Source organism: Carassius gibelio, chromosome B6 (assembly GCF_023724105.1).
Source record: "Carassius gibelio isolate Cgi1373 ecotype wild population from Czech Republic chromosome B6, carGib1.2-hapl.c, whole genome shotgun sequence".
NCBI classification, from domain to species: domain Eukaryota; kingdom Metazoa; phylum Chordata; class Actinopteri; order Cypriniformes; family Cyprinidae; genus Carassius; species Carassius gibelio.
The window spans coordinates 14,698,980-14,721,144 of record NC_068401.1 but is presented as its reverse complement, the minus strand read 5'-3'; the positions used below and the strand labels follow the sequence as shown (position 1 = coordinate 14,721,144).

General features: G+C 37.2%; 1 protein-coding gene across 3 annotated transcripts in view; it reads left to right on the top strand.

The window, feature by feature from the left end:
• Positions 1-22,165, top strand: part of lpp (LIM domain containing preferred translocation partner in lipoma) — a 172,832-nt gene that overhangs the window by 85,081 nt on the left and 65,586 nt on the right. For all 3 annotated transcript variants that reach the window (XM_052559078.1, XM_052559077.1, XM_052559076.1), the window contains exon 6: positions 17,984-18,556. In XM_052559078.1, the coding sequence (XP_052415038.1) occupies positions 17,984-18,556 (573 nt within the window). The remainder of the gene's footprint in view (positions 1-17,983; positions 18,557-22,165) is intronic.

Below are 22,165 nucleotides of genomic sequence, written 5' to 3'. Positions count from 1 at the left end.
AGTTTACAGCACTTCCAAATCACAGAGCCTTCTCTCTAAAATCAATAGGAGTGCTCTTCCGCTCATACCGGCTTTGAGCTTTAAGGAAAGGGACTTTATCCCAGTGTTTGATGAAACCTGTAGTTAAAGGACCTGCTTTGTGATCTTTGTTGACTCCTGTGTGTGAAATGGCAGCTCAATTTGTTTTGCTGCTTTGACCCAACCTGATGCTTTCCAGCCTATCGAAGCAATCTCTTTGCTTTAGTTGGTGCTCTGTGGGTGTAACAAGATGTAATGAAATATGATCATTATATAAACCCCATTTGCTTTTATCATCCATCTCTCCAGCCATACCCCTGTCCCTGTAAACAGACTCTCATACACAAACACACACACTGTGGGATCCATCCAAGAGGCAATTCTGAGTTTGGCATAGATTAGCATAGATGTTTCGCACCCACATTGTTGAATCAGAAGTAGTCTTTATGGGAATATAATGAATTGCTCTCTAGGGAAGACATCTCATTTTACGATAGCTATTTTTATAAGAGAAACCTCTACATTATGCCTCTTCACCACATGAATAATATTAAATATTGAAGTCATACTGGAAAATGAATCAAGGCGTGGAAAGATTGTGTTAATAGATCTTAAAAACAGTCAACAACATTACTGACGTTAATATCGTTATTTTTTAAGAAATGCAAAGTCTTAGATTGCCCAAGTTAATCTCCAGATATAAATCTGATTGAACATGAATTTCACCAGCTGAAAAGGAGACTAAAGGCAGAAACTCCCCAAAACAAGCAACAGTTGGAATTGGCTGCATTAAAGGCTGGGAAACCCATTTCAGAGGATAAGACCAAGAGTTTGGTGATGTCTGTGGGTCGCAGGCTCACTGCCCTGATTGCACACGAGGGATCTGCTGTATATATAAGCAGCACAACTGTTTCCAACATTGATAAATCGTTAATAAATCAGAATGATTGATTGATTAATCAGATGGTCATTGCCTAATACCAATAAAAGCTTGGGCAATAAAAGTGCACAAAGTTGAAGAAACAGCTAATAGCATGTTAGCTATTGAACTGTTCTGTGGCAAAAACTCCCTTAGAGTTCATTTCAAATGTATAGATCCCACAGATCTATTTTTTGTTTTCCTCAAATCTTATGTAACATTACCTTCAAATATGGCCCAACCAGCTTAAAGTAGCAAGTCAGCAACTTTTCTCTCATTTTCACAGAAGACCTTTTAAATACCCTGACCTTGTCATCAGTTCTTGTATTCTCACTGTCAGCCCAGAATAGGTAGGGAAATTCTCTGGCGCAATGCAAAATAGTAAAAGCTAAAATGGGTTTTGGAAGAACTTCTAGATTTAGCTTGTTCCTGTTTAAGACGTTTCAGGTCTGTTAGCTTCCCCACCTCTGTTACAGCTAATGAACTGTCCAAGCAAATGAGATCAGTTGAAGGAGTAGCAGATAAGTGTCAAACAGAGAGTTACAACGTGAGGTGCTAAGGGACGGTCAATGAACTCGATCTGTCACTGTCCAATCAGGTGTCCTGCAGTGTCTTCTGTGTTCAGGAGGACAAAGGCAATATATCTGTCCCATTTTATGTGTGTGTGCAGCCCTTTACACATTTTGGCTTAGTTCTTTGGCATGATGTTCCTGTTGGTTATTATATTTTATGCATGACTGAAATTGCGTAACAATATAGGCAAGCAAATCACATTTTTTTATGTTTACTTGGTTTGGGAATGACATCTCGATGTTTTACTGCGGCATTGACCTGCTCTCTACAGTTGCTTGCGGAAAAATTCCCCATTCCAAATTTGGCCTTTAGTTGAGTTCACGTTCAGGATTCATTTAAGAGAAACTATCTCTTTTTGGAATCAGAAGTGAAATGTTGGGTTCATTTCGAAAAATCAAAGCATGAAAGATTGCCCTGACTTCTCTCACAAGCATGAAAAATTAATCAAATGAAGTCAGTAAAGCTGAAAATGCAGTTGCAACAGTTGTCCTGTTAATTAAACACAAAAGCATAGAGCCACATAAATGTATGGGGTGGTGAACTTTATCAAAGCGTCAGCTTACAGAGCCTTGTCTTATTATGTGATGCCATTTTGTGATGTTAGAATACCCAACAGTAGCACAGGATCCATGTTTAGGTGTAAAATCTCTTGCATGAATTATTGAATGGTAGAGTGTGGTTTGTTCAAATAAAAATCTTAAAGATCTCAAACTCAATTTATTATATCAGTATTCCCACACTAGAACTCAATATTTTAGTTAAAACTTCCACAATAATATTTTTGGGAAAGCTAAAAGGGAGATTGACACTCTGTCCCTGTAGATTCCCACCTCAAGTTGGCATTCCGTTTAAAAGGATCTGAAGTAGAGAGTAGTCTCAGTCACAACATTTTTCTCAGTGTCTCCATCCCTGACACTTTGTTTGTTTACACATTTTTTGTCCGAGAGGAAGACATTAGGCCTGAAGGAGCCATCTCTAGTCATGTGAGCCCTATACCCTCTAGGACTTCTGCATTATTGAAGTCTTCCACACAGTTTAGCGCAAGTTGAGTGCTCTTGTCCATGTATCATTCCACACGGGTGCCCTTGGGTCACAGCTACAAAAGCACACCTGACATTAGACTCACAGGGTCAAAAGGGTCCAATGTTGTTTTAAACCCCACTGATTGAGTTGCATGGGCAATTTATTTATGCGTTTTGCAGAAGAGTGAGAGTTAAACAGTTTTCAAATGACACAAGGAAACAGTGACACAATTTTCATTTTTGGGTGGACTATCCCTTTAAATTCAAGATCCTCTGTGCAACAGAACTTTTCAAACATCTTAGCTCCTCTTCAGCATTTCCCCTCTTGAGTGAAGGATGTGGTTTGTCTTGTGTTGAAGTGTTGAAGTGAATGTGTGCATTGTTTATCATGTAGAAGGTGCTGCTGAACAGTGTGGAAGGTCACACATTTGAGAAAAAAAACAGGGCTGCTCTATATATACACAGTTCTCTTTGCCAGTTTTTCCTGCTTTCATTCATCATTCTGAAGCCAATAGAAAAATCATGGGTTGGTTGAGCCATTAACTTATTTACTTTTGCTTAATTTAAATGAAAACTATTCAGGAAGTAATTCCAATTGTCCTTTATATTAAAGCATCTCGGTCAGAGAGATGTTCCACATTTTATTGGTCTTTCTATTTGACTGGTCTCTTGTTACTAATTATGAGTTAAGGAATCAATTTACAGGCCTGTGGGCTGAATAGGATTCTGAAATCTATGATTTCCTTCAGAAAGCTTTTTTTTTTTTTTTGTGTGTGGTTGGTGCGGTCTTTTGGGATATTAAGAGTGTACACCGTGGTGCTCACAGTATTGTGAATAATTACCTCACATTTACATTTGACATCATCGAGAGCGTTTACATCAAGGCTAAGCTCTATTCTTTCATCCGCAGTAATCTCTGGTGAGCGTCCACTCTCTGTCAGTCCCTATATTGTGTTTATAGAGAGAGTTACATCACTTGCACTCTGTAACAACAATTAAAGTGCTGACACTTCAGCCCACTCCAAGCTCTCCATTCAATTAAACCCTTTCCCATCACTGTCTCTTCTCTGGCTCCTGCTCATAAACCTCTGTCAAGACTCTTCATTTACCCAGGCGGTGTAAGCTGACGGTCTAGATCGGAGACTCTAAAATCATGACTTGTCATTTTTCACTGCTCTATTCCTTGCTTTCTTTCCTGCCGCCTCTGTGAGAGGAGCCTCTTGGCTGACTTCACACTGCACACTGAAGTATGCTCACAGTCTAAATACGACTGGTGCGGTCCCCGCTGGGTCAGGCTGAGGGCATGTAACCTGCCCAAGAAAGTATGTATGGCTTCGTTTGAACGTTGTTGTACATTTTTAATGTTATTTATTGTAAATGCTGGTCCTGAGGGAATTTAATGTGATTGTCCCTTTAGGAAGGTGTCATATGACTCAATTGCCAATTGCCTGGTTGTTAAAACGACATCCATGTACGTAATCCATGTCACAAGCTCTCCAAAAATCTGGCACTTCAAAATTCAATAAAGCAGTCAAAATATAATTTATAATTTAATAAAATATAAATATATCTGGAAGATCCTGTGCTATGGCCTGCTAAGCTTTATCATGTATTTGGAGAAAAAAAAAAATCAGAAAGTAGGCTTTAATTGTATTACAGCCATAAACTATAATTTTGTTATACGTAATTTGAGCTAGTTGGATTTTGTATTAGGAGGAGGGAAATTCTTATCATAGAGAGGATCTGACTGGACAAAAATATATGTTGTGCAGGATAAATAGTTTGGTCTATGTAGTTTTGGTCCGATTTCACAGATAAATGCTGTAAACTTAAATGTGTACGTCAGCTAGAATGTCATTCATTCATTCATCCATTCATTTTTTACAGAGACTAGATGACTACAGATGACTTTGAAAGTAATAAACACAGGCTAAAAATTACAAAACAACTTTAAAGGGTTCATTCCTCCAAAAATGAAAATTAGCCCATGATTTATGACACCTTCAAGGCATCCTAGGTGTATATGATTTTCTTCTTCAGACGAATCCAATTGGAGTAACATTAAAAAATTGCCCTGGCTTCCAAGCTTTATAATGGAAGTGGGTGGGTGTTTTTGTTTAACAGTCCAAAAAAGTCAGATAAAGCACATCCATCCATATTAAAATGTGCCTCCCATGACTCTGGGGGTGAATGAAGGCCTCATGTAGCGAATTGATGCATTTTTGTAAGAAAAATATTCATATTTAAAATGTTACAAACCGTTTTCTCTAACTTCGGCTAACTGTCATATGCGCAAGAGTGCCTATCTGGTGGATGATGTAGGATGTAAGTGTAGCACGTGTTGGTGATTAATGACGAATGTGGTAGCGCAGAGGTGAGAAGAAAACAAAACACCGGTCACAAATTACAATGAGGATTTGTAAAGAAAAAGGATTTTGATACAAGCCAAGAGGAGAATGATTTCCCTTTGCTAAAGTAAGGAAACTTTCCTTCCTTTGCTGCTGGTTCTCGTGAGACTAGCATGTTCTCACTGGTGCATAGGCCCTACGTCATACGGCCACAACGGCTACAAGCATGTTCATAACATGTTACGCATCAATTAACCATGTATAAATACACATTATGTGGTTGCATTAAGACATTGTGCTATTCCAAATGTGCAGAAGGTCACAGAAGAGCAGTCGTCGTCTGCCTTTCATCCTTTCATTCTCCTAATTTCCTCTTATCTTCTCTGTAAATAGAAAGGAGAAGGTGTGTAGCTGCATAAAGCTATTGTCAGCTTAGATGCCACTCTGAGACACAATGTTGTTTGTCTTCTGCTAAGGAGGGCAAGATCTATTTCACATTACTGCTCCACTGCTACAAGAAATATTAAAATGAATGCTTTGTATGATAAATAATTTTGTGTAATGACATGCTGTTTAATCTTTAAGATCATTAAATTAATTGGTCCACTCCGTCTGTAGGGATTAGACAGTTATGCTGATAGGAAGAGGAAATATGAATATACAGAATAATTCTGTCTAGCCGTCATATTTATAAATAAGAATTCAGAAAGCAATAATTTAATAATTTAGATTGTTAGGGAGTAAAACACATAAGGTGTTATTAAAATTGTTATTTGTCATTATTATTGAACATTATTTGGTGGTTAGAAAGGAGTAACACTAGTGTCTGATTTTCAAGCTGTGAAGAAACATTCCGACTTCCTGTATTTCTCATAAAACATCACACAGCTGACACAGTCAGTGCTAATCAGTGTCTGACAGGTGATAAGAGGAGGAGGAATTTACTTCAGAACACTTCCATACCAGGTTTTCAGTGAAAGTTTATTATATTTTTTGTTTCTGTTTTTCTGACCATTAATTAGGAGTTACGAAAAAATATAATCACAATATAAATATAATATAAAACTATCTTATTTTAATATTTTACTAATTATAACAATGGTGGTGGTGGTGTTTTAGTTATATATTAAAATAACCAAGTGTATTATGCTTTAAGGGAACATTTATTTTAATGAACTGAAAACATGGAGTTTTAAACTGATTGCACTTGTATTAAACGTTCCCTTTGTGACTGAACAGGCTGCAGCCAGCATAATGAAGGAGACAAGAGAAAAGCTCAGTGGGAGACAGAGATGGAGATAAAATAATAGGAGGGGGCCAGTGGAAACCCAGTGCCCAACTGCCTGTGGCAGCCATTGACCTTAAGGTCAACATGGTAGCAGGTTCAGAGTTTTGACAGGAGCAGCCAACTGTAGAGAGAGGAGCGTGCCCGATGGCACTTCATGTAGCCAGTCACTGTGCATTAGTCTAATAAACTGCATGCTATCACTCATGTGTGTGTTTTACACATATCCGAACAATCGCGTAGAGCGGTTTTTAGTCGGAGATGCTGATGAAGCCATCATTGGGACCTGCCTTTTTACATTACAATGTTTGCCCTCTGAGAAACACTGCTAAAAAGCTCACCCTCAATAGCTCTGTCACCATACATTAGCAAGAACTCATCCTCTTCCTCCTCCTCCTCCTGCAGAGACACGAGAGCATTGATTGGAAACTTTGAAATCTGATTACTTAGTGAGAAACATGTCTGACCTGGACATGACCCTTGGACTGGGTATCAGTTGTGTCAGAGGTATTTAGTCAAGTCACCTTTATTTATATAGCGCTTTAAACAAAATACATTGCGTCAAAGCAACTGAACAACATTCATTAGCAAAACAGTGTGTCAATAATGCAAAATGACAGTTAAAGGCAGTTAATCATTGAATTCAGTGATGTCATCTCTGTTCAGTTAAAAAGTGTCTGTGCATTTATTTGCAATCAAGTCAATGATATCGCTGTAGATGAAGTGACCCCAACTAAACAAGCCAGAGGCGACAGCAGCAAGGAACCGAAACTCCCATCGGTGATTATAATGTAATAGGAGCTCATTCAAATACTGAGGTGCTAAACCATTCAGGGCTTTATAAGTAATAAGCAATATTTAAAAATCTATATGATGTTTGATAGGGAGCCAGTGCAGTGTTAACAGGACCGGGCTAATATGGTCATACTTCCTGCTCCTAGTAAGAACTCTTGCTGCTGCATTTTGGACTAGCTGTAGTTTGTTTACTAAGCGTGCAGAACAACCACCCAATAAAGCATTACAATAATCTAACCTTGAGGTCATAAATGCATGGATTAACATTCCTGCATTTGACATTGAGAGCATAGGCCTTAATTTAGATTTATTTTTGAGATGGAAAAATGCAGTTTTTCTCACTGATTTTCTGTGGCCGTTGAAACAAGACGGGGACTTCATTGCTGTCTGGAGCATTGTGTGTTTAATAGTTGAATTACTGCATGGACTAGACATCATACATGGGCCCTGAATGACTGTTCAAAAAGGGTTTCATGAAGTGCAGAGATGACTCATGTGGTGAATACTTATGGCTTCAACACTGAAAGTTTCAAAACACTGCTCACTGAATATTACATTCTCATACATGACTAATGATCTTAAACCATAAATCAGGCACCAGTTAGCTGATACTGATATTATCAGTATTATTAGTTGCAGTATCAGTAATATTTCCCTGAAATCACGCGAGGTGGGTAAATGTGTACCATATTCAAATGTAATCCTCCTCGTTGCTTTGCTTTGACATCTTTGATGTCTGCGTATCATGGTCACGTATAAAACCTCTGAAGAATACCTTTTTTTCTGTCTGTAGTTTCTGTGAAACTACTGGAGAATATGGTTAGGCGAGGAACGAAAGCTCATAATGAAACAGAAGAAAAGAGATGAAAGCCCCCTATGTGGAATTTCAAAAAAACAAACTCCTACTCAAAACGTGTAAATGAAAGTTTTTCTGAGAACAGTGTCTTTGATGGACAGTTTCGTGATTGATATTGTGCTTGCTTCAGTCACAATTACAGCTTCCTGGTAATACCTTCACTTGACTTATCTGATTTAGAGAAGACACAGCGGTTGAGAGAAGAAAAAGAAGGTGACAGTCTCAGATTCCTTAAAATAAATGCAAAGCAGAATCATAATAAGAGGCAGTAATCTTTTTGTTTCAACATTTTATGTAATTTCCCTCTAAGAAAAAGCCATTCAGGGTGTTTACATGATCATATGGTCCTGTGAGGGCCTGGGGCTCCAGGCTGTTTGGAGGGCCCCTTATTTGATTTTGAGATGTACTGTCCAGATGTGATTTTCAAATAGGCAAAATAAAGTTGTAAATTGCGAAATGTTTGTAATTGTTACATTTATGGGGGTCCTACCTCTAGTCTGATCAAAGCCCTTGTTTTTAATGTTTTGTTTCTTTGATATTTTCCTACTTTTTTTATCTTCCAGCTTTTCTTTTTTATCTTCTCTTTCCATCTATCCATCTTACCATACGTCAGAATCTGTAAATGGTTTAACATGGCATTATACAGTATGCAATTTACAGTAAAATGTAGGTTTTTTTTTAAGTAAAGAATATAGAAGGAAATTCCCAGAAGTCCCCATATCACATCAGATGTGTTTACACTTTATGTAGATAATTTGTTTTCATTTTTGTTTTCGGTATACATTCGAGTGTTTTCGTTTACAGTAGTCCACCCTAAAATGACAATTTGTTCACTAATCCTTTCAAATCTGTATGAGTCTCTTTCTTGAAGAAGTGTATATTGAAGAATGTTGGTAAACAAACAGTTTGACGGTAGCCATTGACTTCCATAGATCAGTGATTCAGTGATTTCAGTGATTACCGTCAGCTGTTAGTTTACCAACATTCTTCAAAATGTCTTATTTTTTGTGATAAACAGAAAATAGAAACTTAACTTGGATCAACCTGAGGGTGAATAAATGATGATATACAATGGTACAGTCTATAATTGTAAATTAATAAATTGTAATTATAAATTGTAAAATATACAGGCACCAATATGACATACCATAATACCGAAAATGTAGTTTTACAGTTATGAAAATGAACCTGGTGATAAGATTAATAGGCCTTTACAACATTAAAGAGGTAATACTCTATTCCAAAGTTATTTTAACTGTCTGTATTAGTTTATACTTTTATATAGTCTTTGCTTACATGTTTTACAGCTTATTAAGCACAATCATAGTAAAATGTAAGCATCCAAATGCAATCTGTATGTAATGATGACCTTTCCCCAACAGTTTAAGACATTTACTTGACATCACAGTCTGTCAGGGTGTTAAAAATATCGGTTTAAGATTGTGCATGTGAGCATGCCCAGTGATTATGAAACTGTTCTAGCTCTGCGGAGAGTCCAGTGAAAACATTTCCTGGCAGACTCAAAGGGAGACTAATATTATCTAAATGAATTCTTTTATTTAATGTTGTTTGCAGAGCTTGACACTTGATTACTAAAATAATTTTTTAATGTGAACTTTCCCACCCAAATGTATTTAAAATTCAAATTTACAAGAGTTCAAAACTGCAGGAGGCCTTTTGTCAGTGGAACATCTTGAATTATATTAAATATAATTTATCTCACATTATTTTCAAAAACGAATGCTCAGAACTGCTTGAGTAGAGGGAGAAGAGATTGTTTTTTAATGTGAGTAGAAAGAGATAGTCACATCAGTCCGTGCCTGATTGCCTTTCATTGTGCAAGTGCATCGAAGCCTCCAAAAAGATGACCATCACTACATCTTGCTGATTTTGACTACTCCACGAATTAGCGAAGCTGACCAAAAGTAACAAGGGGTGGGCAATTCAGACTTAGTCTTGACCTGCAGTCTGATAGGAGACATCTTCCCTGTTTGTTCAGACATAAATAATATGTAGAGAGCAGAAAGAGATGGAGAGGAGCTTCTCTCTTTGTAGCACTGGGGTTTTTCCCTCTGTGCTGTACAATCGCTACCCCCCCCATCCACCCTCTCGGTTTGAAATGCAAAGTTAACAGATTTACCCATGCCTCCGAGCCCTGCACGCTCGCTCCTAATCTATTCTAATGTGTCAAAAAGCCTTTCCTTGGAGTTACAGACAAATTTCACACTCAAGTTGTTTGTAAAAGTCATTCTAAATCATGAGTTTTAGTGGAAAATAAAGTTTCTTAAGTAAAAGACTGTTCATAGATGCTGCTGTGGCTGGACTACTGATTTACGTCACACTTAACAACTCAGTTCATTCAGACTAATTTTGAATCACGATATCCATAAAATAAGGCTGGGTAACAGCTGTTGGTCATATTCACTTTTTTGAAACTTTTAATGTTCAGCTTGTAGGTAATGCTAATGTCCAGTTGTTTTTATAAACAAAAAGCCTTTACTTCACAAAAAGTGCTTTAGATCTCAAGCACTTGAGTTCATCATTTTGTTACAGGTGCCGTCACATTTAGGGGTGAAATCCAGTCATTTAAAAAAAAATGTGCGCAATTGGGAGTTTTGAGTGAGGGTTAAAAAGATCCCCAGTACATATTTCGCTTTTTGTCATGCAAATTCACTTTGACCAACAGAAAGCTGCTTGGTTTGAAAGTTACTGCTGTGCGAGCAGTGCTACACTAATGACAACGGACAATGGACCTCCAAAACGTATTTTCTTCATTAAAACACAAAAGCAAATTAACTTTGTATTAGGACTGTCATAATATTAGATTTTCATTGTTTATCATGGCCAAAACTGCTATCTACTATGTTGAAGTGTCAACAAGATATTACCATATGTGTATCATTAACAGAAAATTCTTATTTATTTTTGAAATATCATGGTTTTCATCAGTATTGGTATTGTCCACTAAACCATTACACCCCATTGATTGTCATTGTGTTACAAGAAAAATAAATAAATTTAATAATAAAAAATAATAATAAATATTTTGCTGTTATAAACATGTCACTTTGCAGAACTTTAGAAGTAAATTTTAACATGAATTTGGAAGATTCTAATCACCCAAATGAACAGTTGCATATTTCATGGGTACCAAAGTTTTAAGACTTCCGTAAAACAGAATTTTCCTAATTTGTTTGCACAAGGAAATCTGGGATGTGCCATTTCATACCAATCTTCTGCTACCCATTATTTCACCCTCAAATAAAGGAATGATTTTCTCTCCTCTAATCTAATGGGTGTAAAATTTGCCATGACAATATAATTATTTTTAGGGTCCTATTTGCATTTCTAGCCTTCTCCTAAGTAAATGTTAGGGTTTAAGGTCTTTATAGATAAATTAATAATATCAAGTATTTAAAATAGCATGAAACATTTAAATTGAGTAATTTCACTTCCTGAAGGGCACGTTTAGGGTATTTTACATTTGCATGCAGACATCGGCCCTAATCACTGAGACGGAAATTGTAGTTAAGAGTGTGAAATATTTCACAAGGCCTTTTTCGAGTCTATCTGACTTTGTCTCACAAAGCCTGAGGTATTATTGTTAAGATAAAAAGAAAACAAACTCATCTATCATTTTTCCTAATTTTAATAGGCGCTGCTCAAGCACATTAAGATGACTCAAATACAGTTTGTCCTTCATTTAAACCGTCATATCCATGATGATTTTGACTGTGAAACCGAGGACAGAGCTCAGTAAGATTTTGTTTCCCTGCTGCTAAATGTAAAGATGAAACGTGATCAGGAGCTTGAGTTCCCACTCATCTTAATCTGCTCTGTTAGGTTAATAAACCTCTGTGATTGGTTACCTTGATTGGTCATCACGCTCGCTGTGTCACACAGACCTCTTCCTGACTTTGCAGGAGCGCTGTGAGCCATAATAACAGGCCATATTTGTGTCTTTTAAGCACAAGCTTCTGCCTCAGGCATGTAGGTTCTGTCTTCTGATCATGTGATGGAGACGGTAATTGATTTCTCATTCTCTGGCTTAAGGCAGTAACCTAAAAAGAAAAGCATAGGTTAATGACAGCTAGTTTGTAGGTCATTAAAGAATTTAACACTGGTGATCTATATGAAACAGACTTTGCTATTAGACTTTGATTTTGTTATACTGTATGTAATTGAAACTGGCACAGTCACCTTGGAGGAGTCATTTACTTCTGCCCTCTACTTTAGCTATACAGTATATTCACAGATGATTATACGGTATTTTATCAACCAGTGAATACAATTTCATAATATTTATTTATTTACTTATTACATACTTATTAATATTTGGTCCATTTAGGCAATACAGTTTACTTTTTTTAAATCCAATTAATAATAATAAGTTATTTTCTTCGCCATGATTTCACTCAGAGTAACATCTCGGTTACATATGTAACCCTCATTCCTTAAAAGAGGGAGCAGAGATGTCATGTTGGCAATGACCAATGAATTGTGATCTCACTTAGAAAGACCAATCCACTTCGAGTGTAAACTAAAAGTCAATGCACATTGGCATGCAATGATTGCGTCCAGCTGCTGTTCATCGCAGCGCGAGTATAACTAGGCAGCAGGTGCAATGCTTACTCAGGTGACCTGGCCGCTCAGTGATGGTACAGCAACTGTGGCAATGGGACGTGACGTCTCCATTCCCTCCTTCAGGGAATGAGGGCTATATAAGGAAGTAAAACAACTGGTAGTGAGAAGTCTTTGGAGAGTTAAACAGGTCTACCTGAGCGGCTCTGAAATGTCTCCAATTCAGCTGGAGTCTTCATGTCCCAGGGAGTTCAGCAGAGGGGTACAAACCAGTGAAGTGAACAATATAATGATTGTAGTGCAAAGAGCTTATTCGGTCTGATTAAAGTGTCATAAATCTCAGAGAGCAGTTTTATTTAAACTGACAGAAGTAGTTGAATTTGGTCAGTTAAATGCTGAATGAGGTAGTGAGCAGACCAATGCTGGCAAGGTCGGGAGATGAATGAAGCTGTCCTTCAGTCTGCTGGTCCTGGCCTGGAGACTCCACAGGCTCCTCCCTGATGGCAGCAGACTGAAGAAGCTGTGTGACGGGTGAGTGGGATCACCTATATGCAGAGGGCTTTACGGGTGGAATGGGTTCCGTAAATATCCTGGAGGGTGGGGAGGGAGACACCAACAATCTTCTCAGCTGTTCTCACTATGCGTTGAAGGGGTCTTCCGGCAGGACGCGTTTCAGGTGCCATACAACACAGTGATGCAGCTTATCAGGATGCTCTCGATGGTGCCTCTGTAGAAGGTCCACATGATGGGGGCCGGGGCTCTGGCTCTTCTCAGTTTGCGGAGGAAGTAGAGATGCTGCTGTGCTTTCTTGGCCAGTGCTGTGGTGTTGTCTGTCCAGGAGAGGTCTTCTGTGATGTGCACACCCAGGAACTTGGATGTGGATGTGTTACTGCCGACCCGTACTGCCTGATGTCTTCCAGTCAGAAAGTCCAACAGCCAGTTGCACAGCGAAGTGTTGAGCCCCAGCTGGACCAGTTCGTGAATGAGCTGTTGAGGGACGATTGTGTTGAATGCTGAACTGAAGTCTATGAACAGCATTCTGACATATGAGTCTTTTTAGTTCAGATGTGTCCTGTGTAAGTGCTGATTGTAGGGTAGTGGTGATGGCATCATCGATCGAGCAGTCCAGGCAGACTTGATATGGTGTATGACTAGCCGTTCAAAGCACTTAATGAGAATGGGAGTGAGTGCAACTGGACGTTAGTCATTGAAGCAGGATGGAGACGGCTTCTTTGGGACTGGAATGTTGGTGGTAACTTTGAAGCATGTGGGAACAACAGCCTGAGTAAGTGAGATGTTGAAAATGTCTGTGAAGACATCAGTATCAGTGAGTTCTGCTGCATAGTCTCTCAGTACACACCCATCCTGAGACTGAGCTAGTATGAGGCAGTTTCTGAGGTAGTTGAGAATGTGAATGCCCCACTCTCTCAGGGGAACAAGGGTTGCCTCCACATCTTTTGTGAAGACATTGGGCAACAGGGACAACCTGAAGGGCAGGACCTTGTACTGATATGCTCATCTTTCAAACTCAAACCGCAGGAATGGCTTGTGGCCTGGAAGGATCAAAACTGAACGTATGCGTCCTTCAGGTCGATTGCTGTAAACCAAGCTTTGGGATAGATGCACCAAAAGATGCACTTCGATGTGAGCTGAATAGTAGCTTTTGAAGGGCCCGCTTCAAAACATGCACATCCAATATTGGTTGTAACCCACTGCCTATTTTGGGTACCATGAATTAAAGGCTGTAAAACCCTGTCTTCATATCAGCTGAAGGGACTGGCTCTATTGCATCCTTTGCCAGTAGGGCAGCGATCTCTGCACACAATACAGTGTCATCTGCAGCCTTCACTGAAGTGAAGTGGACACCCCTGGTGAACTGAAATGTAAAGCCGAGTCTGACGGTCTGAAAGAGCCAGTGAGACAGACTGGAGAGCGTTAGCCATGCTCCCAGATTTCTACTTTCCTATTTCTACTCATCTGCAATATGGATAAGTAACATTCATAATTTCAGATTGTGCCAGAATTATATTTAGTATATTAAATAGTGATTATAATTTCCTATACTATACTAATTCAGTTTCTTTAAATCTTTAATTCAAAAACATTTAAAATCTATAGGAATTACTCTGCAGTTTGACTTGTTGCCATCTAAAACTACATGACTCTGTCACCGCTTTTGTTTAACAGGTTATTTTTTACCATAGATTCTTTGTTTAAAAAACGTATTTCTGACCTACTTACTTCAGCAAGCTACCTTAACCATTAAACTCATCTAAAGTGCATGATGCAACAGCATCTTTCCTCACTCAACCAAACACTTCCTGTCTGAATTCATGGAGAGATGGGCATCACCACAAGATTAAAACATTTTTATAGGCACATTCACTTCACAGATGGGTTTAAAACATGCAATTCTGCTCGAGGCAATGATGTGCTATCATGAAGAGTATTACTGAATGTTTCATCATGAAATTAGAGTCTCTTTGGTCTTCATTTAGCTGGTTAGTTATGACAGAACAGCCTTCTATAGATGAATAAAATCAGCCAAATATTATAGAATGGAAGTATCTCTTTGGTCTTTTAATGCAATCAGACAAAGCACCAAATGCATATCAGCTAGGATTTATTTTGATCTTTGATGGTTGTCGCTTGGTTTGTGCTTATTTGAATTTTCAATAATCTTTTTACATCTACAGAAATCAAGCTTGTCCTCGGGCTCTGTGACACAGCTATTGTTGGACACTGAATAGATTTCTCTGCATAGAGCTACAGAACCAAAAGCACCCAGGAAACCAAAGAAAGAAATCTTTCTGATTTAGTCTCCATCCCTTGCAGCCCGCTAGCATCAGCAAAATTGTCTTTACCCTCATCTAGCTGCCCATCACTTCTCTCTCTCCACCAAAAAAATTTATACCATCCTCTTGACTCTAAATCTCAAAGCTTTATTAACTGTAGTTTATGAGAGGATGTGGCCTGGGCATGACCAACCGATGGCTGTTGCACTTGCCCTATGGATCGCTCTGCAGTAGACAGGCTGCATAATTACTGTACTTGCGCTTTGAGATACAGGATAATTAAATTGTGGTGTTCTGAAGGTTTTATGCCCCCTGAACTTCACTAGGACCACCTCTCTTTGTAACATGTCCAGCCCATCATTAATGACCATTAGCCCGTTTCCAGGCTGTGATGGATTGTAGTTTAATGGTTTGGGCTGTTCTATAACTTGATGTTGATCATGGTTTGACAACATTTATAATTTAAAGAATTGCTTTTAAAGTCGTCTCTTTAAATTCTCTTTTAATTGGTCTCTTTAGTAATTGAAATTGGAATTGATTTGAAATAACATGAATTAGAAATTGTTGTATTGATAAAAACAAACAAAACAAAAAACTTAATGGTGATCAATAAAGACTAAAAATTATTTTTAATTTAAGACTTTTTAAAATGAATTAAATCAATAAAATAAATTAATAAATAATTTAGTTATTAACCATCTTATTCAATTGAGCTGTTGAAAGTCTTATCAATTCAGCATTCAAAGTTTGTGTTGATAAACTTTAAAATTTATTTTTATTTCTGTTTATATATTTATCAAACGATTAATCATGATTTATCACATCCAAAATAAAAAAGTTTATATATTTGTGTGTAATATGTATATTTATTATGTATATATATATAAATACAAACACATGCATGCATATAAGAAAATGTTTGTTTATAAATTAAATATATTTATATACAGTATAATATTTAAGAATATAAATATTTGCATGTAAATACATACAAAATAAATATACACAGTACACATACATATATAAACAAAAACTTTTATTTTGGATGTAATTTATCACAATTATTTGACAGCACTAACACATTTTAATATTACAAAAATATAATGCAAGTAAATGCAAAATGCTGTTTTTAAATGATGATTTAATTTATTAAGGGAAACAAGCTGTCCAAACCTACCTGGCCCTACGTGAAAAATTAATTGCCCCCTCCTGTTAAATCATGAAAGAACTGTGATTAACCACATTATTTTAGAAAGCTGAGTTAAATTCCACTAGACACACCCAGGCCTGGGTCTTCCAGGCCAGGCCTGATTACTTCCCGAACTGTTTTTAGAACCTGTCTGACAAAGTGAAAGAGCATGCTTAAAGAGCAACACATTATGCCACCATCTAAAGAAATTCAAGAACAGATCAAAAACAAAATAGTTGACATGTATTAGTCTGAAAAGGGTTATAAAGACATTTCTTAGGCTTTGGGACTTTGTGAGCCACGGTCAGAGCCATTATCAACAAATGGAGAAAACTTGAAACAGTGGTGAACCCTTCCAGGAGTGGTCGGGCAACCAAGATTACTTCAAGAGCACAACAACACAACACACATCCAGGAGGTCATAAAAGAACCCACAAAAAAACATCTAAAGAACTGCAAGCCTCACTTGTCTGAATTAAGGTCAGTGTTCATGATTTAACAAAAGTTCCAAGGCAAAAGCCATTGCTGACCAAAAAGAACACAACTGGTCTAACATTTGCCAAAAAAAAATCTAGATTATCCCGAAGACTTAGGTTACAAATTTGTGGACTGATGAGACAAAAGTTGAACTTTTGGAAGGTGTGTGTCTCATTACATCTGGCCTAACACCAACACAGCATTCCATGAAAAGAACATCATACCAACAGTCAAAGATGGTGGTGGTTGTAGTGGTAGTGTGATGGTCTGGACCTGGATGACTTGCCAAAATGGAGCCATGAATTCTGCACTCTATCAGAAAATCCTGAAGGAGAATATCTGGCCATCAGTTTGTGACCTCAAGCTCAAGTGCACTTAGGTTTTGCAGCGGGACAATGATCCCAAACACACCAGCAAGTCCACCTCTGAATGAAAAACAAAATTAAGGTTTTGGGGTGGCCAAATCAATGTTCGGACTTAAATCCGATTGAGATACTGTGGCATGACCTTAAACAGTCCATCCATGCTCGAAAACTCTACAATGTGGCTGAATTAAAACAATTCTGCAGAGAGAAGTGGGCCACAATTCCTCCACAGTGGTGTGAAAGACTCATTGCCAGTTATCGCAAATGTTTGTTTGCAGCTGCTGCTGCAAAGGGTGGCACAACCAGTTATTAGATTTAGAGGGCAATTACCTTTTCACGTAGTGCCAGGCAGGTTTGGACAGCTTTTTTCCCTTAATAGATGAAATCATAATTTCAAAACTGCATTTTGTATTTACTCAAAATTTGTTTGATTATATGAATCTTTTAAGTGTGACAAATACGCAAAAAACAAACAAACAAACAGGAAGACAAAAACCTTTTCATGGCACTGTATATAGATTCATTTAGGAATTAGAATTCATTTTTTATATTACTATTTATCAATAAAATGTGTATCTTTAAGTATATAATTTACTCTAATGTGGTTGAATTTAAATTCTTTCAGTTCTAGTTATTTCGTTATTAAAATTGAATTAATTGTTTGTGTCAGACACGCAGCAACAGTAAACATTTTTCTTTTGCCAGAGAACAAAAGAGATTTACATTACATTAATTCTAATGTAATGTTTATTTCTTACAGAATTCTGCCAGCCCAGCTGCGGCAGGCTCCAATGCCCCTGTTACAGGCTATCGGCGCATGGTCATCCCAAATCAACCCCCTCTAACCGCCACCAAGAAATCCACCCCGAAACCACAGGCCTCTCCGAACGCCCCTCCTCCGGCTTCGTCCTCACCACGACCCCATTACCAGCCCGCTCCCCAGCCTGTCCCTGCATCCTACACCACTGCCTCTACTCCGAGCCAGCCAACCTTCAATGTTCAGGTCAGGGCCACCCAGCCTGGCCCCCAGCAGCAGCCGGTCCGTGGTCCAGCGCAGGTACAGTACATGCCGGCTCAACCCAGAGGCCCTGATTTTGCATACGGGCCTCCGCAGCCTGGATTCTGCCCTGCTCCATCTGGAGGCTACCAGGACCAACACTATGGTGGAGCTCCTGCTTATGGAGGTCAGAACACATGGAGAGCAGAGCCAAGTCACCATGCTGCTCCTCCACCCAACCAAGGGTACCAGCCCGCTCCCCCGAAAAAAACCTACATCACTGATCCGCCTGCCAGCCTAGCACCCTTCGGCGGTGGGCCTTCTGCTCCTCATAAGGTAAGGGCCACATCTATAGTATGTTTCAAATAACAGTAGAAAAAACAACAACAAATGGATGAGCAAACATATGCTTATTTTGAAAAGCATTCAGTCATATTAATTAATTGTCCTATTTTTTTATCATGTATGTATTTATATTATTATATTTTATATTATATATAAATATATTTAACGTAAACATTAGGGCCGGGACTTTAACGCGTTAATTGAGATTAATTAATTACACAAAAAATTATGCGTTAACTAAGATTAATTAATTACAGAAAAAAAATCCCGCATTTTTAATAACATATTTTTGCACCGCGGAACGTTTCTCACTGGATGAGTTTCGGCGGACCGATTATACTGGAGCACCAACTAGCGTTCGCATATCACCGCAGCGCACATCGAGCCTCAAGTATCACCTCAACGCAAAACATATAACAGCTAGCGTGGACTTTACACTTTATGTTGAACTATGTATTATTTTGTTGGTGCAACAGTTTATGTTGAACTCTTTATTGTTTTGGCGAAGGTTATTGAGAGTTGGACTTAGTATGTTATGGCCTCTGAAGTATGTTATGGCCTCTGAAGCAACAGAGAGATGTTTTCTAATAGTCAGTGTTTCCAGTGTTCTGAATCTAATTGACAGTATTGTGTATTACTTAAAAAAACACTTTACAGAAGGTTCCAGCACCTATAAGCTTCCTGAATTTCTGAAATGTACTATTTCTAAATTGTTTCTAAATATGCAATTGCACTGGTCTGCTAGACTCGGTTAAACAAAAATAAACAATATTTTGTTGCTTAAGCTTATGTATTCAGTCATTATTCAATGGTATACTATAAATCCATGTGAAAAAAAAAAACTTTTCACTGTTCTCAGGTCAAATATTTATATGCGATTAAAATGCGATTAATTTCGATTAATTAATTACAAAGCCTCTAATTAATTAGATTAATTTTTTTAATCGAGTCCCGGCCCTAGTAAACATAGCATGTTTTTCATAAATATTTGGATGCATGTGTTGTATTTATATATACATAATAAATATACACAGTGTACACACATATATGTAAACAAAAACTTTATTTTGGATGTAATTGATCGCAAATAATTGTTTGACAGCACCATTTAAAATATATTAATGTAATAATGTAATTTTAAGTAACACACTACAGTTAAACTTATAATCAAGTGGGCTGTTTTGCATATGCTTTTGCATGTTTTGTATTAAAATAAATGCATTTATTTAAAGCATAACAGAAGATAAAAAAAAAAGATTTAAAATGTACTTCAAAATAAAACATATAATGTACATTGCTTCAAAGTGACCTTTTTGAAAGTGTACTTAAAGTGCCCCTAATATGGGTAATGAACGGTTCATATTTTGGTTCTGGGAGTCCTCAACAACAGGTTGACATGCATGCAAGGTCAAAAAAACACTTTCATTTTCTTATAATATGCAATTATTTTGACCTAATTTGCTCAACCTCCCAAACGATTCACTCAACAATTATTGGTCTGATTGGCCGATTTCATTTCCATTTCGTAATAAAAGCTGTGTTTGTGAGCATAGTGCTGCTTTGTGTACAAATTACTGGGTAAAAAACACTATTTTTACCGCTCCAAAAGTAGCACCTAGTGGCAAAGAATGAATTTCTGTTTTCATTCAATGGAAAAGACCAACAATATGCAAAATGTTCATGTTATTGTTAACATAAAACAGCTTGGGATTCATTTTAAAAACGACTTGTTTCGATGATTCAGAGTCGACTCTTTCTTTTGAAAGACAATAACTGTAACTGTGTATAACTGTATACACAGTGCACTTTCAGATTTAAAACTTTTCATGATGTTTTCATTCACTAAGAGCTGTGTTACACACTGCATGAAAGGTAATTTTCAAAAATCCATAAAAGGGGACATATTCATGGACTTGTGTCTCCTTATGTACAATTAAAAGGCCTTTTATTTCAAGTTTTTGAAGTACACTACACAAGTATACACATTCAATGCAATTCACCACACTTTTTTTGCATCGATTACATTGGTCTGTATGTGAGGGTAGAGTTTTTATTTTATTTATTTTTTATTTTATTTAATAAATTGAATTTATACTATTGAATGTCTTTGAAAGACACTGCAAATCATAATGGTTTTGTAAATATACTGCTAATTTTTATCCAAGAGCAGATGTGATGATTGAAAGGTACACATAAGCACACGGCTGTCCTTATTCTGTGTACAATGAAAATACTTTACATAGTGTCTATGTTTGTGTTGTTTGTGTGTGTGTCTGTATGAATAATACATTTATGGTAATTAATTATCTGTATTCGTGTCCTATGATTGTGTGTTTAAGCTTGTAGCTTGTGTATTTTATGATTTATTGATTGTGCATGAGTGACAGAGAGCATTTTCTTAAGGCTGCTTACGACACAGAACATGTTTTAAATTAAACCTTGAATCTTTACAGTCATAACATCTCATTTAAAGAAACAGCTTGTGTTAAACGTCACAGAAACTTAACAATAAAATGAAACTCGGCTCTTTCTTTTACAATAATGTGCGTGCATGTACATTATGTGTGTTAAAGATCGTAAGTGACTCACTCATAAGTGTGTATTCTATTTAGTGTTTGTGATTTAATTGCTTCAGATGGGAATACAACAGGGAGTTTCTTTGCATCCTTCATCGGAATTTCAGAATAAACTGTTATTTTAACCTTTATGAATTGTTTATGCAGCTTCTCTGTAGGGCTTTACACTTTCTGACTATGTTCGTCTGAATAGAAACTGAATGTTTATCTGATCTTACCTCACACATTCACACATTCATCTTTCTTTATTTCACCCTCTCTCACTTTCACTCTTTCTACTCTTATATCTTCTTATTTGACATCTAGTTCTAACTTATTACTTATTGAATGAAGAAAGAGGATGCAAATATTAATTTATGTAGTTTTGTCAGTTTAATTGAAGGCTTTTGAGTCTTAGTTCCATGCCTTAAGATATAGAAATGATAAAGGGTTAAGTGGTGATTATTACATAATATATAATTAAAAGTTTTTCATTTGTCAAATTAAATGTATATAAAACACATGCATATACAGACAGTTACTCATGCATACACCCACACACAGACACATTCAGTGCTACTCTCTGACCTTTGTCAATAAAACTATCTTAGCTACTAAAAGATGTTAACAGCAAGGTGGTAATGTGACTGTTTTTGAATGAAATTCAGATCTTTACAATAAGTAGAGTGATGCTGCAAAAACGCTGGTAATTCACACATGCAGAATCTATCTCTGTCATTCCAGTTCATTCAGGGAAATGTAATTTTGCCACGCTACTTGATTTTACTTTAGATCTAACAAGAAGTAAATAAAATAATTGGAAATAACTGCTATTTTCATCAATACAGTAACCAATTTTAAACTGCAAACATTAATGACAACTTCAACTTGTCTGTTCTGACAAGTGGCCATAGCATAAGCAGACTATATGTGTCTAGATGTGTATTAATGACGTGTTTATATTTAAATTTTTGATTTAGCATAATGACAATATGCTGTTTTTTTAGGATGGTGTCCCTTGCAAGGGGACCAACACACAGTATTT